This window comes from Mastacembelus armatus, chromosome 22 (assembly GCF_900324485.2).
Source record: "Mastacembelus armatus chromosome 22, fMasArm1.2, whole genome shotgun sequence".
NCBI lineage: Eukaryota > Metazoa > Chordata > Actinopteri > Synbranchiformes > Mastacembelidae > Mastacembelus > Mastacembelus armatus.
The window spans coordinates 23199825-23217095 of NC_046654.1; the positions used below are offsets into that span (position 1 = coordinate 23199825).

General features: G+C 40.6%; 1 protein-coding gene across 4 annotated transcripts in view; it reads right to left on the reverse strand.

Moving 5' to 3' along the window:
• Nucleotides 1-5995: 5995 nt before the first annotated feature.
• setd3 (SET domain containing 3, actin histidine methyltransferase) overlaps nt 5996-17271 on the reverse strand; it is a 34556-nt gene continuing 23280 nt past the window's right edge. For all 4 annotated transcript variants that reach the window (XM_026299550.1, XM_026299581.1, XM_026299571.2 and 1 more), the window contains 7 exons: nt 16213-16271; nt 13767-13881; nt 13436-13510; nt 13082-13248; nt 11822-11907; nt 10232-10392; nt 5996-7423 (listed from right to left, as the gene is read on the reverse strand). In XM_026299550.1, coding sequence (XP_026155335.1) covers nt 6965-7423; nt 10232-10392; nt 11822-11907; nt 13082-13248; nt 13436-13510; nt 13767-13881; nt 16213-16271 — 1122 coding nt within the window. In that variant the 3' untranslated portion in view covers nt 5996-6964. The remainder of the gene's footprint in view (nt 7424-10231; nt 10393-11821; nt 11908-13081; nt 13249-13435; nt 13511-13766; nt 13882-16212; nt 16272-17271) is intronic.

Consider the following 17271-nt stretch of genomic DNA (forward strand, 5'->3'; position numbering starts at 1 on the left):
TTTGACCAGGACATGTCCTTGAACTCACACATAAAACAAATCTCTAGAACTGCATTCTTTCACCTGCGCAACATTGCCAAAATTTGGAACATCCTGTCTCAAAATGATGCAGAAAAACTAGTCCATGCATTTGTTACCACAAGGCTAGATTACTGTAACTCATTACTATCTGGATGTCCCAGTATCTCCATAAAAAGCCTGCAGTTAATCCAGAATGCTGTGCAGGCAGAGTCCTGACAGGAACTAGCAAGAGAGATCATATTTCTCCTATATTAGCTTCTCTTCATGGGCTCCCTGTAAAATCCAGAATAGAATTTAAAATCCTTCTTCTCACATACAAATCCCTTCATGATCAAGCTTCTTCATACCTTAAAGTACTCATAATACCATATTATCCCAATAGAGCACTTTGCTCTCAGAGTGCAGGTCTACTTGTGGTTCCCAGAGTTTCCAAAAGCAGACTGGGAGGCACAGCCTTAAGCTATCAAGCACCTGTCCTGTGGAACCAGCTCCCAGCCTGGGTTCAGGAGGCAGACACTCTCTGTACTTTTAAGGCTAGACTTAAAACCTTCCTCTTTAACAAAGCATATAGTTAGGGCTGGCTTCAGGTAACCCTGAACCATCCCTTAGTTATGCTGCTATAGGCCTAGACTGTCCGAGGACCATCGGTGCACTGGGCTCCCCTACCCTAACCCCAACACTCCCTTCCTTTCCCCTCTCTTCCTCTCCTACCCCCTCACGTATATTCCACCGTTGAATGTCACTAACCTTGTGCTCTCTCTCTCTCTGTCTGTTCTCTCTCTGTTCCTTCTGCAGGTGTCCCCAGTCCTAGAGCTATATATCGCTGTTGTGCAGTTACTGGCCCCACGAACCTGCAGTGTCTATTTGTTGTTTATTGTTGCTGTTCTTTTCTCTCTGCTCTATCCACTCACCCCAACCGGTCGAGGCTCAGGGCCGTCCAAACTGAGCCTGGTTGTGCTGGAGGTTTTTTCCTCTCCACTGTCGCCAAGTGCTTGCTCATAAGGGATTTGTTGAGTTTTTAGTTTTAGTTTTTGTAAAGTGCCTTGAGATTTGTATTGCGATTTGGTGCTATACAAATAAAATTGAATTGAATTGAACTAAACTGTTGTCTCTGTTATTGCTTTGTGAGCTGTTGCTATGGGTGACCTAAGCCCAGAGTGGGAGGGGGAGTGACAGAGACACAGCATTTTACACACACAGAATAGAGAGGCCTAGAAAACTTCACCTCACAAAATGGAGGACTACAGAAAAACTATAAGACCTATCAAAATATTTCACTAACAGTGCCAGGAGGCTTCAGCAAAGAGACTGATCCACTTTTTGTGAATATATTCCAAAAAATGAAGAATTGGTGACGAGTTAGAAGCAGCCTTCATTTGTGTTTTTCACCAGAACTCCTGGAGATCTTTTATAATGGGAGTGAATGAGAGATAGAGCAGTCACTTTCTGTGGGTTTGGCCACCTGGTGGAAAAACCGTAGGTCCTATCAAAATGACTACAGCATTATCTGAAAGACAGCAAAAATCTCTACGACTTTAATATATAAATTGTTTATATAGCTGAAAGTTGACACGAGAAGAAAGGAGACAAAAAATTTGAAAAAAGCTGAAGAGCAAAAGCTAGAGTGCGTGATCGTAGGACCTACGGTTTTTCCACCAGGTTGCCAAACCCACAGAGTGACTGCTCTATCTCTCATTCACTCCCACTATAAAAGATCTGTAAGTCTTTTTGGTATCTATTACGGTTTTTCTTTAATCGCAGTTTATGTTTTATGTTTTTTTTTAGGCTTTTTCTGAATTTTACATTGGTGTCTATGGGAGCGAAATGTTCACAGAGTGGTGACATCATCGCTAGAGTGGGAGAAGCTGTTAAGTTTATTCAAAATTTTTCTCTCCAACTCGCCGTCACGGCTACAATTTTGCCTCTTTTTTCTCAAAAGTAGTCGAGATTTTTGTCTTCTTTCAGGTAATGCTGTTCTCATTTTGATAGGACCTACGGTTTTTCCACCAGGTGGCCAAATCCACAGAGAGTGACTGCTCAAATTTTTCTGTAGTACTCCTGTTACGCCCCAGCCTAGGGGTTGCCGGAGCGTAACACGATTGTGGAGTTTTCCTCCAAACCTCTTCCACTCTCAACAAACACGAACTGGACGAACTACAATTAACAAGAATATTTATTCTGTTTAAACACAGAATACAATACAGAATGTTCAACACAAACAAAACGCTAATTTAGCCCTACTCAAACAAAAACGCTCCGTGAGCCCTACGATTTTACACGAATATTGGAAAACAAACACAAACGCTAAATATAGCCCTATGGTCTCAAACAAACAAAAGATCAAATAACAGAAACGCTACAATAGCCCTACGATCTCAAAACAAAAGAAACAACACAAAATCACAGGTCGCTAGCCTGGAAACTCCTAAAACAAAACAGGAGAAAACAAAACACAAACGTAGCCTAAATATCTAAGTATTTCTAATCTAAATAACGAAAATCCTATCATTAACACTACCTACAAAACGAAACAAAACCTAATATCTAACTAACTAACTAACTCGAAGTCGAAATCTCTAGCAAAGTAGTTGGGAATGGCAAAGGTGGGAGAATAGCTCTCTCGAACAGCAGTCCGTGGGCTTCTTATAGTCCTTCCGGAAGTGTTGGACCAATCCCGGAAGTCCAATCCACGGGCTTCCTACGTCCACGCCCACTCCATCCTCCGATACACACACACACATACACACGTAATGGGGAGGGCCAATAACACACATAATGACCCCTAGGGTCATAACACTCCATTTTGTGAGGTGACGTTTTCTCAGCTTTCGTGTTCTGCGTGTGTAAAGTGATGGGTCACGGTCACTCCCACTCCCACTTAGGTCACCATAGCCACAGCTCACAAAGCAGTAGCAGGACAACAGAGAACAGCTGCACCACAGCATGCTGCACTTTCAAAATAAAAGCCTTTATTCTGGTTTCTTTCAAAATAAAAACCAAGAAATAACGAGTTTAAAATGGACTTTGGCTATTGGCATACAGCTTTAGTGACTTTAGGATGTTTTTAGTTATTACACCTTTGTAAAGTATAATGAATATTGAAAATAAAGTTAGGATTGTAAATCTGTGATTATGTGTCTCCTGCAACACTCTCTCCTTTCAAAATAAAAGCCTTTTTATAGCATCCTTTCAAAATAAAAGTCCTGAAACAGCAACATAACCTTAAAATGGACTTTTGTAATTGGCATACAGCTTCAGCCACCACAATAAAAGTCTACAGCTTCAGCCACCACAATAAAAGTCTACAGTTATTTGCATGAAGTTAAACTCTGATAAATATTCATAATTAATGTTAAGATTTTTATTTAATGTCAAATGACCATCATGCAACATGCCTTTCAAAAATAAGACTTTATTGTATGATTTTCAATATAAAAGCCAAGAAACACAAATATGAGCTTAAAATCAACTTTGTTTAGTAAGATACAGCTTTAGGCACCCACTGAAGCCATTTTAAACTTCCGCACTGTGGTCCTCTCGCAGCCAGACGTTTGTATTTTCAAAATAAAAGTCTACAGTTATTTGTATGAAGTTACTAAAAATAAAAAGCCTTTTTATTACATTGGTTTCAAAATACAAGAAATGCTAATATTTGCTCTTTTCCAGCACATATTTTCCTTTCAGCCTTTTGACCAATGCACATCAGTTTATTCTTTACTCAAACTACTTCCATTCCTTCAATTCTTCCCTTTTTTCAGTCTTTCATTCCATCTTCTCTTCTTTCTCCATAAGAAAAACCTTCAAATATTCCTGCTTTCGTTACACACCATTACCTTCTGTAATTTTCAGCAATATTTATTGGTTTTAAAACTACACTATATAGTCTTTCTACAATTTAACTTTTTGCTGTTTCATTGTTCCCTTTTTCTTTCTTTAACTCAGATTTGATTTCTTCAGTTCTTCCTCCTTTCTCTTCAATCCTAATTCCTGTAGTTCTTTTATATTAGTTTAACACTTCTTTCTTTAGCCATTTCTACATCATATGATTCTCTTTCCACTCTTTTCAGCAATGTTAGATAATTTTTTAGCTTAACAAGTTAGGCTTCCCACTCCAGGTTTACATTTCAGCTTTCAGGATTCTTCAGCATTGTATTTCAGCATTCAGCTTATTTCAGCTTTTGTTTTACAATATTGTCTTTTATATTAATGCCTTGCACCTGTACCTGTCTGTCACCATCAGTTTTATTTTGACAATGTGCTAAAGGTTTGACTCTAACCTGACCACCAGCATAACACCAGTAAACACATGCATGACAACTGAACCACCCCACAGTGAGGTGGGCCTGGTCGTGGCTGCTGCCATTGTCTATTAAAATGCATGGCAGTTTATAATTCATAGGGCAGGATAAGTTGGGTGTGCTGGTCGCAGGCCTGCACCCAGCACTGTCACAGTGAGTACTAACAACACTGGACATGCCTCGGTCTCTGGCAGCCCACCCTGGTGCCCATTATAATAATACATTCAAGGATTAAAGAGGTTTTATCTTAGACACCCATGAATTATGAAAATGACATTTCAAAATTTAATTGCCCAGAATTAAATGATTCAAGATAATGTTTCTTTTATAAATTTGTAATAGGGCCATAGGGCAAAAGTGGGGGAAACTACATGAAATAACCCCTCCCCCCTCCCAACAAGCAGAGAACGTAAGGAAGAGTAGAGTGATTGTGGCCTGATGCCTCTGGAGAATAGCAAGCCTCAATCCAGACACAAGCAGTTTCAACATAAAACACAGAAGCTCAGAAAAAAGATTCATTTTAATGTCTGACTTTTAGATGTTGACATCTTCAGGACAGGTTTTCTTTTAAGCTCTAGATTTGTTGTACACTCTGACACAGACCCACAACTACTGCATATAGTGAGAAGGCGAGGAGTCTGCTGGATTGCAATATACCCACCCAGATTAAAGCTAGGTGCAAATACAGTACACACAAAGTGATACTGTATAAAGGTCTTAGAAAAGCAACAAACAGACAGAATGACACTAATAAGTAAATGATTGCATAAGAAAATACAGATTCTGATGGAAAAGTGCTAGAGCCACAGAAAGACAGGTGACACGTTAAATGTTATACAAAAATGCAGTAGAACATGATGGCAGTGATAATTCCTCGCCTTCCAATTCACACCACCATCAATGTCCCGTTAACTAACCACACATGGCAAGGCTGACAAAATCCTTCCAATTTGACAGATTAGAGATTGACCCCAGTTAGAATCCAGGTGCTTGAATATAAAATAGCTGTTTGTCACAGCACGTCAGTGAGCCACACAGGTGTCGGTGTGTGTATGAGCTTTAGAGAGCTCGATGTCTGAGCACAGCAAGCTCTGAAGACATTTTTTTGTCCATTTTCTTTAACCATTATCATCAATTAACAAAAATACATTGGGAAATCAAGCATGGCTACTACTGCCATAGTGTAACTTTTGTTTTTTTTATTGGAATTGGGACAGTTCAATTTGACTTAGTCTGAACTTTATTAACAAGGGAAACTGCTTGGTCCCAGTAGTAGTAGTAGTTTTGGGAACAGTAGCTTGTCAAAATTGTGAGTCGCTCAGTCGTCATTGTTTGAATATGTAACCTTTTATGTTTGTTTAGAGATGGCTCTCTGGTGCTAGATGCATGTTGGCCACTGACACCTGGTTCATGACCTTTAACCCCAGCAGACTGAGAAGGGGACAAAGTTGTGGGGTCAGTGGACACCTGGAGAAACATTAAAGACAAGGTGGTAGTACAAGATAAGTGGGTTTTGATAAATGGGTTAAACTGAAGGACCCCATGGCATCTGACTCTACAAAAAAGGCCTGTTTTAAACAAAGAATTATAAGTCCTATTCATACGTTTTACCCAAAATTTTCCCCTCACAATGCACAGCTTCCAAGTTATTAGGGCCACCCGTGTTTAACGCTGACTAAAGACAGTACTTCCCAGCTGTTTATAGAAAAGTGTCATGTTGAAATCGCCTCATTATAATGCAGTCAAACAAAAAGCTTCTAACAGTAACCAAAATATCTTCCTCCATGTCACTGAGTCCTCAGTGGTAATATCTATATGGCTTTCTCGTGAGCAACAACAGTATTCACCGGATCACTCATAACTCCTTTTTTAGTGACATCCATAGTTACTCACTGCAACATAAACGGACTACATTCAGAACGACATTTTAAAAACACAGAACAGAACAAAATTCATTCTCTTAAGGGCTAGATCTATGTGATGCCTGAAAATGTACAAATTTGTTCAAATGGTTCACAGAGAGCAAAAAGCATGTTTCTTTTGGCCTACTGAACCATGACAGTCACTGTCGACATAAAGCATTTGCTTCAGTCTGTGAAGAACACATTCAGTTACCTTTGTTTGAAATGTTTTTAAACCAGAATAAAAATGGAACAGAGAGCAGTGACAGACCAAACTTAGCAGCACACTCCAAAATCCTCTAGAGAATATGATTGTCAATTCAAAACATACTGGACACATATGGAGACAAACTGCAGTAATAAAGCAACCAATTCACAAAACTGCAGAGATTTTGTCTTTGTGGTAATAACATTCACCTACTGTAACTCCATTTTGTTTTTTTCCCCTCTTCACTTACCTATCTGCTGAAACCAGTTATGCCCCCCACACACACTTCCCACTTTCTTTGTATGCTGTATTTCTTGAAATGCTTCAATGAAAACCTAGATTTTAAATGTTTAAAAAAAAAAGAAAAATTTAATCCAGACCTGTTCTGTACAGAAGGCTGAGGGACACGCTGGCTGCAAGTTTTTTCCAGCTTCTATATTTCTGAGTCATTTAAAGGACAAAATAAATAAAAAGCATGGGAAGTGGCAATAAGAGGAGTATATTTATTCACTCTTCTCTTTGGGATTCTCTTGAGTTCAACGGGCACTTGTGTCCTCCACTTCCCTTTGGTCCTTCTGGTTTGAATTTCCAAATGAGTCCAAAGATGAATGAACATCTTCATTGACCTTCTCCTGAATCTCATCATGTGTTGGCTCTCCGTTAGCCTCCATATCTATCCCATACTTCACCTTCCCCCCATTATGGAGTTGGCTGTGCTCCTCTGCCTGGATTCCCTGGCCTTCCTCCACCTCCTCCAGCTTGCGCAGAATAATAGGAAGCTTTGCGTCTGCATTAGTATTCTCGAGCAAAGCGATATCGCTTTCCTCACAACGGGGCAATGGAGTTTCCTCCTCCAGCTTTTTCTGGAAGTTCAGACGTTTGGCTAGTCCAGTCGCCCATGCCTTCTCCAGAATCTGCTTCTCAGCCAGTCGAAGCTGGATGGCCACATGGGAGTGTAGAGACAGATCAGGTTTCTCCAGCATGGAGCGGTCTTCCTGGAAAACAGAAGGCAAGGAGATAGGCAAAAAAAGTGAGAGAAACATGACAAACATTGTAGGAAGAAGGCAAAAAAAAAAAAGAGGTGGTACAATGGGATTTATTTCTTCTACCAATATAAACTTCTGTTGCATTTACACACTCAACTCTTAAGTATTAGTTGGAGCTTTAAAAATACCCAAAACCCATTTTCTGAATTACAAATTAGGGGAGTCACCAACCATGCCTTGATTGTGTTTTATGACACTGTTTTAACACATTTGCCTTTACATTTGTTTGCACACTTTGTGCAAACTACCGTATATTCCAGACTATAAGTTGCACTTTTTTTCTTTACTCCACTGGTTTGTCCTGTGACTTATACAGCAAAGCGACTTATATGATATTAATAAAAACACTTACAGTGGGTACGGAAAGTATTCAGACCCCTTTTAAATTTTTCACTCTTTGTGTCATTGCAGCCATTTGCCAAAATCAAAAAAGTTCATTTTATTTCTCAATGTACACTCAGCACCCCATCTTGACAGAAAAAAACAGAAATGTAGAAATTTTTGCAAATTTATTAAAAAAGAAAAACTGAAATATCACATGGTCATAAGTATTCAGACCCTTTGCAGTGACACTCATATTTAACTCACATGCTGTCCATTTCTTCTGATCCTCCTTGAGATGGTTCTGCTCCTTCATTGGAGTCCAGCTGTGTTTAATTAAACTGACCGGACTTGATTAGGAAAGGCACACACCCGTCTATATAAGACCTTACAGCTCACAGTGCATGTCAGAGCAAATGAGAATCATGAGGTCGAAGGAACTGCCCAAGGAGCTCAGAGACAGAATTGTGGCAAGGCACAGATCTGGCCAAGGTTACAAAAGAATTTCTGCAGCACTCAAGGTTCCTAAGAGCACAGTGGCCTCCATAATCCTCAAATGGAAAAAGTTTGGGACGACCAGAACTCTTCCTAGACCTGGCCATCCAGCCAAACTGAGCAATCGTGGGAGAAGAGCCGTGGTGAGAGAGGTAAAGAAGAACCCAAAGATCACTGTGGCTGAGCTCCAGAGATGCAGTAGGGAGATGGGAGAAAGTTCTACAAAGTCAACTATCACTGCAGCCCTCCACCAGTCGGGGCTTTATGGCAGAGTGGCCCGACGGAAGCCTCTCCTCAGTGCAAGACACATGAAAGCCCGCATAGAGTTTGCCAAAAAACACATGAAGGACTCCGAGACTATGAGAAATAAGATTCTCTGGTCTGATGAGACCAAGATTGAACTTTTTGGCGTTAATTCTAAGCGGTATGTGTGGAGAAAACCAGGCACTGCTCATCACTGCCAAAATACAATCCCTACAGTGAAGCATGGTGGTGGGAGCATCATGTTGTGGGGGTGTTTTTCAGCTGCAGGGACAGGACGACTGGTTGCAATTGAAGGAAAGATGAATGTGGCCAAGTACAGAGATATCCTGGAAGAAAAAGAGTGCTCAGGACCTCAGACTGGGCCGAAGGTTCACCTTTCAACAGGACAATGACCCTAAGCACACAGCTAAAATAACAAAGGAGTGGCTTCAGAACAACTCTGTGATCGTTCTTGACTGGCCCAGCCAGAGCCCTGACCTAAACCCAATTGAGCATCTCTGGAGAGACCTGAAAATGGCTGTGCACCAATGTTCACCATCCAACCTGACAGAACTGGAGAGGATCTGCAAGGAAGAATGGCAGAGGATCCCCAAATCCAGGTGTGAAGAACTTGTTGCATCATTCCCAAGAAGACTCATGGCTGTACTAGCTCAAAAGGGTGCTTCTACTTAATACTGAGCACAGGGTCTGAATACTTATGACCATGTGATATTTCAGTTTTTCTTTTTTAATAAATTTGGAAAAAATTTCTACATTTCTGTTTTTTTCTGTCAAGATGGGGTGCTGAGTGTACATTAATGAGAAATAAAATGAACTTTTTTGATTTTGGCAAATGGCTGCAATGACACAAAGAGTGAAAAATTTAAAGGGGTCTGAATACTTTCCGTACCCACTGTATGTTCATGCTAAACTCTAACTCCTAAGTGAAAATGCCACACAAAGGAAAGAGCTATACTGCAGACTTCAAAGTGCAGGTAATAAAGTCTGCAGCTGAAACAAAGTTTGGAGTCAATGTCAGCATTCAGACAACCTGAGAGAGGAGGAGGAGATGATGTTGACTGACAGTTGTTTTAATGTTACTTGACACAGATGAATGAATTTTGTAATTTAAAAGTGAAAGTGAAAGTGATGAGTGAATTTTGTAATTTAAAAGTGAAAGTGACTTATATGGCCAAGTATGGTGACCCATACTCGGAATTTGTGCTCTGCATTTAACCCACCCAAGTGCACACACAGCAGTGAACACACACTCACACCGTGCACACACACCCAGAGCAGTGGGTCCGGTGCCTCAAGGGTCTCACCTCAGTCGTGGTATTGAGGGTGGACAGGGCACTTTGTGCCACCGACAATTCCTGCCGGACCTGAGACTCGAACCTGCAATTTTCAGGTTATAAGTCCGACTCCCTAGCTATTAGGTCACGACTGCCAATATTTACTGCTGCTTGTTGTTATATCTAGCCTACATTCTTCATAGGCTAATTTATACTATAACAAGTGTAATTCAAAATACGACTTACACACTGAAGCAATCTTTCTATTCAATAAAGCTGTTTTTGCTAAAAGAGACTTATAGTCTGAGAAATACAGTATGTAGCTTAGAGGAGTCTAAGACCCTCATTAATTTGCAACCCTAAATCACAATTTTCTATATATCTAAAATTCCAGCTGTCTAACCTCTACAGTGGTCTTGTAGGTCTTGAGCAGCAAAGCAGCTCGGGTCTCCAGGAAAGTCCATAACTTAATCTCGTTCTCCCAGCTCACTGGGAACTCACTGTTGCCCAGGGTGAAGATCTTATTGATGGCATGCTCTCCGAGCAGGTACTCCTTCAGCTCCTCTGAAATGACACTAAATGTTAGCAGAATTAGGGGAGAGGAGAGGAGATGGGAGAGGACGGGGAAAGGAGGGGAGAGGATAGGGGAGGGGAGAACAGGAAAAAAAAAGAGGAGAGGAGAGAGAAGTGTAGAGTAGAATAGAGGAGGGAAGGGGAGGGGAGCGGAAAGGTGGAGCTCAGTCCATGATGGAGAGTTCTCGGGCAGTCTAGGCCTATAGCAGCATAACTAAGGGATGGTTCAGGGTCACCTGAAACTTATACGCTTTGTCAAAAAGAAAGGTTTTAAGTCTTAAGGTTTTAAAAGTGCAGAGAGTGTCTGCCTCCTGAACCCAGACTGGGAGCTGGTTCCACAGGAGAGGAGCTTGATAGCTAAAGGCTCTGACACAAAGAGTGAAAAATTTAAAAGGGGTCTGAATACTTTCCGTACCCACTGTATACTTTGTATGCAGCTGCATTTGCAACCAATGAGGATCCCTGGCAAAAATCATGCCTAAACATTGAGAATTTCATTGGTTCAAATGTAAGTCTGTTCCTATTGGTGGAAGACTTTTGACAAGGTTTTATCGCTGCTGATTCCATGTGTGAGCAGAGCTTTAAACAAGCGGAGGAAATCTGTGCGAGCCATCAGATCTAGCGCAAAGTTTTGAGCGCATGCAGAAAGAATCCATGTGTGAGTGCAAAGTTTTGAGTGCGAGCAGAGGAAGATTATGCTCTCAAACTAACAGTTGATGCTTAGGAATTTTGAAAGGACAACAACGCCATATTAATCTTGGCCATGTGTGGTTGAATTGTGACCATGAATTTGGTAAAGATCAACATTGAATTTTCTGTCACATTATACTAAAAAAAAGAAAGTCCTGCTGCCCCTGATCTGAGAACTTTAACATGGCTTGGTTACATGAGAAGATAAAAGAAAAGCAATGCATCAAGTCACATCTGCTAAGAAATGTCAACACACATGCATGAATGTACATGCATGTGTACTTCCCCCTCTAAGAAAAAAAAATCCAGACATGCACACATCCAAGGGCATTGAGGCCGATTGAAAAATTAACGTGAAGCAAAAAAAGTGAATAATGTATCAAGCAGGGTTGTTAAGATGAGTCCTGTGACAGAAGAGAATGTGGCCTTGTGTGTTTGGGGATTTATGACACTGAAGCTATTCGCCATACATGTCGATGAATATTGCAAAACCCCCTGGTGGATTGCTCCTTCCACACATCTGGTGGCCTGCCTTGATCAATTAAGCAGCTCTGTAATGGACAAGTCCTGCTCTTCCCCTCTGCTTCGACTCTACCTCCACCACAACAGAAGGGAAGAGAGAGAGATGGTCTCGGAGGAGCATCAGAAACTCTAGCGTGCTTTGTTTCAGAGTGTGCTACCAGGCTGGTATTTCACAGTGTAGGCATACTTTGGTGTATCAGTGTCTTACCTTCTGTCATGCAGAAGACTCTGAGGAAGGCTAAGAGCTGGGCTGAGATGGGAGGTTCATTATAGTGCAGAGCAAAGACACAGGACCTGAAATCACAACAGCATGCACACCAACATATTAGTTATTACATCAATAAAGACATCCAAGAAACACGGGGGAAAAAAAGGGTTAATAATCAAATGAAGGGTATTTGAAAAAAAGAAACAAATCTGTAATTTTGACATCTGACACATAAATAAGCCTGACTTTGCAATGAAAAGTATAAAAAAAGTACAAGTAGGGACATATCTTCGCCTGCAGGTCATCTGACGCTATCAGATCTAATTCTGCTTTCTGGTGTCTGTCTAAACATAATATTAGTGTTTAAGGTTTGGTTGATTGTGAAAGCCAACAATACAACCTATGAAACAAGTATGATCCAGGACTCAGCAGAATCTGTTTCACATCATAACATTACACACTGAGCTAATTTTAGAGAGGACAATATTTCCTCATGCTTGAGCAAAGTGATTGATGTGGCAATGGGTAGCACAGGGTCGACATTATTACACCACACAAACGCATTACAGCTGCCTCCCCACTCTTCCTATTAAATTATCGCCCTGTCCCTTCCTCCAGCAACAAAGCATTCAGCTCGGGGAAGTTGCCTCTAAAAAACCGCATTGGAGGCAAAAGGAGGCAAAAGGCTGCTGTCATGTGTGATGACAGCAGCCACTCAACATCTCAGCACGGCCTGACTGAATGTGTAGCTGTTTTCTTTGAAAATGATCTACGAGCATATCGGTCAGATTAATAGAGCACCCCGGCAACAACAGGGATTGTTTCATTTAATTTCCACTGTTGAGATTTAGACTGTCATCAATAAGAGATTAAAAGGGGACTGATTAAAAATGCTGTGCAGAGAATACTGCATAAAATTAAGAGGCTAATGATAAAACGATTAAGATTCTTGCTGATGAAAGTGTTGGGGTGGATGGCAAATTGATACTTGGCGGGAGGGGAGGACGCTGCAACATTTATATTATGCCAAGGGGGGCCTAACTAAACTAACTAAACTGTGTTGTGTGAAAGGTACATGCAGTTAGTCATGAGCCTGGAGCTCTCCTTGACCCATATCAAAGACTTTAGAGTAAAATGCTTTAGGCCTCTGCAGATTCAGCCACTTATGAGAGAAGATACTGTGTCTATAAAGTGAAAGAAAAAGAAAAAAATGTCTGTTGTTTGACTGAAAATAAAAAGCAAGAGAACAGTTGGACATACGCTGGGATGCCAGCTCGTGCCAACACTTCAGCCTTCATGGCGTAGAGGCGTTCGCTCTTACTGACACCCAGCTTGATCTTCACTCGGTCATGGGCATTGTCCTGGAAGAAGAAACCATTATGGATGACGAACTCAGCATTGGATCTTGTACCGTAGAAGATGTAGATCTGCAGGAAGATCAGAAAAATCACAGCCATATAAACAGCCCATCCACCTAGTGTAGACATTTTACTTTTGCAGCATAGATATTTTGATTTGTTGCTGACATCTGTGGAACTGTTAGAAGGGTATTTGTAAAAAGTGAAAGACTATAAATACACAGTGTAAATATTGAGTGTGAGAACATCTCTTGACCTGTTCGTTCTCCTTATAGTCCTGCAGTGCTACGCATTCACAGCGATCATCCTCCAGGTTATAGCCAGTGGTGATCTGCAGATATACAATCAGTGCTCAGAAAAACATTAATGTACGTCAAAAACATAATTCAAATACATGACATCCAAGTATTTGTGTGGTTAATTTTAATTTGTGAATTTATTTCTGAATATTTGAATTTTTGCACTTGGTGATATTAAACCCTTTTTTTTTTTTTAAAACCAATCCCTAAAGCCTTGTTTGTACATATGGAAATAGTCCTGGTGTAGGTTTTCAGTGACTTCTCCAATGTATGTGTGTGTATGCTTACCAATCCATTGGTGTGGTTACACATGTCCCAGAGGGGGATGAGGGCCAGAGTGACTCGACTGCCGTCCTCAGTAGGAATTTGGTTCTGACGAGTCATCACTGATGACACCGCCCACCTGTCACACACAATCAACCAATCACTGCTCAGCACAGTGACTTTTATTCACTCTGCTGACAGGGATCATGAGATAGAGACGAGGTTTTGAGGAAAGTTCATCAAATCAACACTACTGTGATACATGGATAGTATGAAGAGAGTAGGAAAGAAGGTGGAGAGTAAAGCTGAAAGGACCAGAACTGAAGATAAAATACAGAAAATTATAAAAAATGTTTTTTTAGATAAAATTGTCAAGATCCTCAGTCATACCGGTGAAGTCACCCAGAAGCTGAGTCATGGCCACTGGACTTCTTCATCCAAGACTGACTTCAGACTGAAGAAGCTACTTGGATGAGTGTTGAAACATTTTGGCTTTAACAAGAAGTCCAGTTCTAGATAACTTTAAAGGTTTTCACTCAAATGAACAGACTTACTGTAATGTCTTAGAGATGTGTTGTCCCAGAAAATAGGCTATATGGTGGTATAATGACATTTCCCACAGTAACTGTGTTATGTTATTTATTTGCTTGTGATACAGAGTGACCATGAGGTTGTTGTAGCAAAACCCATTGGATGAGCAATAAAGAGAATGCAGACAGATTGTCTTTTCCCAGAATATATTTCTTGCAAGAAAGGAGCAAACCAGAATAGAACATAATCATCAAAGACTCTTCCCCAGTTGGTCCCCTGTTGCTCAGCTCCTATTAGGCTGAGGCCTCTACTTACAGTGGGGCAAAAAAGTATTTAGTCAGCCACCAATTGTGCAAGTTCTCCCACTTAAAATTGTGCAGGTCTACAATTTTGTTTCTGGTGTCCTTTGACAGTTCTCTGGTTTTGGCCAGAGTGGAGTTTGGAATGTGACTGTTTGAGATTGTGGACAGGTGTCTTTTATACTGATAACGAGTTCAAACAGGTGCTATTAATACAGGTAACGAGTGGAGGACAGAGGAGCCTCTTACAGAAGAAGTTACAGGTCTGTGAGAGCCAGAAATCTTGCTTGTTTGTAGATGACCAAATACTTATTTTCCACCATAATTTGCAAATAAATTCTTTAAAAATCAGACAATGTGATTTTCTGGATTTTTATTCTCATTTTGTCTCTCATAGTTGAGGTATACCTATGATGAAAATTACAGGCCTTTCTCATCTTTTTAAGTGGGAGAACTTGCAGAATTGGTGGCTGACTAAATACTTTTTTGCCCCACTGTATACAGACATGCAAAGTAAATGCAAATAATCATTCACATAATCAGATAATGAAGCCTGTACTTCCCTATTCTTCTACAAAGTGATTCCTTAATAAGGCCATATTCTAAAACTCTATATTATCATTCAACAGTTAACCCTCCATCCTGGGCGTGCTCCGTTATACTTGTCCCGTCCTCACACCTAGTGTACCTAGTGTCCTAAGGAAACTTATACTCCTCACCAACATCCTTGAGAACACCGTTTCCCTTAGTGTCAGACTGTACTAGGTCAGGAGGAACATAAATATCAGACATGATTATGAAAAACACATGAGCCTTGGTGAACTCTATGAATCAACCTGTAAATGAAAACTTATGAAACATGAAAAACCAAGAATAGAGTAAGAAACAATAAAAATCATAATCAGTAAGAATAATTAATCATTGAAACTCATTTTTCCATTACAAGGTCTACACATAATTTCACCTTTTCACTTCACCTCGTGCTCTCTCTCTCCCCTAGTTTGTGCTCGCTCCCTCTCTCTCTGTCCTCTCTCTCTGTACCTTCTACAGGTGTCCCTGGTCCTGGAGCTGTATATTACTGATGTGCAGTTGATGGCCCCATGAACCTGCAGTGTCTATTTATTGTTTATTGTTGTTCTTTTCTCTCTCCTCTGTCCACTCACCCCAACCAGTCGAGGCAGATGGCCGCCCAAACTGAGCGTGGTTCTGCTAGAGGTTTTTTCTTCAGTTGAAGGGAGTTTTTCCTCTCCACTGTCACCAAATGCTGCTCATAAGGGATTTGTTGGGTTTTTTTGTTTTTTGTAAAGTGCCTTGAGATGATTGTGATTTGGCGCTATACAAATAAAATTGAATTGAATTGTCTCATTACTGAATATGAGACTTTTTATTCTGTACTATCATTACTCTCACAGCAGCTGAAATGACAAACACTAATGGTGAATGTGTTGATCGGATGTTTTGTTGTAGACATATCTCAGCTTTCTAATGTCTTATCATCTGACTGCTACAGTCCATGTTAGTATTAGTGACAGGAAAGACAGGCAGAACTGTGAAAATAAGGACTAAACTAAACATAAACCTATAAGCATCTAGTTGATAAGACAGGTCTTGCAGATGCAGACGCACACACACACACTGACCTGTAGTCATCAAATGTGAAGCTGTCTTTCAGGGGCAGTTTGCTGGCAGCAGGATGAGTCTAGAGGTGGATGAAAGGAAAACAGGGTGAAGGGGGGGAAGGAAAAAAAAAAAAAACAAAAAAAAAAATCACAAAGCAGTACGAGAAACTTCATTATGCAAGTATGCTGCAACAGGGCTGCCTGACAGGGATGCCTAACAAGAAGGACTGGGAGTAGACGGCCACTGCTGGTCCTGTATATGTGTGTGGTCTGTTACTGCAGCGTGACACTGCTCCCCCCATACATCACTGTCAACTTAATTTGTTGTGGCCAGCAGCCATCATAAATCTGCCTCATCAATTTGTGCCCAAAACGGGGAGTGTACATGTGTGTTGGAGAGCATCTGTCCAGCGATGCCACTGTACTCTCCACTTAAAGCCACAGCTGCCAACTACAAGAGCCATTAAAGTGCCCTGAGCTTCAGTAGGACACAGAGACAGAGAGGAGTTTAGTGGAATGCATAATAAGGGGGGGAAAAATGAGACGGAGGGAAATAAAATGGAAGGAGAGGGCAAAAGAGTAAGAACAAAGTAAAGAATGGGAGGGGGAAAAAGGAAAGAAACAAAAGCAGCACAAAAAAGAGACAGAACCCACTTCTGTGTAATAAACTGAATGAGCAAAAGGGAGGTTCTAAACTAAAAGTACATAAAAAGATAAAAATATTCAAATATGGCTAAAATTATACTTGATATCATTACAGTATTTGAAATTCATAATCCTCACCTAACCACCTCCTTAACCACGTCACACCTTCTTCTGGAATTTTGTAGCAGTTACATTAACAGTGAATGAAGAGACATTCATTGTGAAGATTAAAAAAAATTGTATGACACACAGTCCGGACAAATAAAAATATTCTAAAAGACACTGTCTGGTGAGCTATAGGCATTTGTTCCCAAATAATAATGTGTGGTACTTTATTCCTCAAATAAGTACCACACATAACACAGGGCAACACTCACATTTATATATTTGGAGCTATCCTACATTTGTAAAGTTTTCCGACTTTACCAGACATTC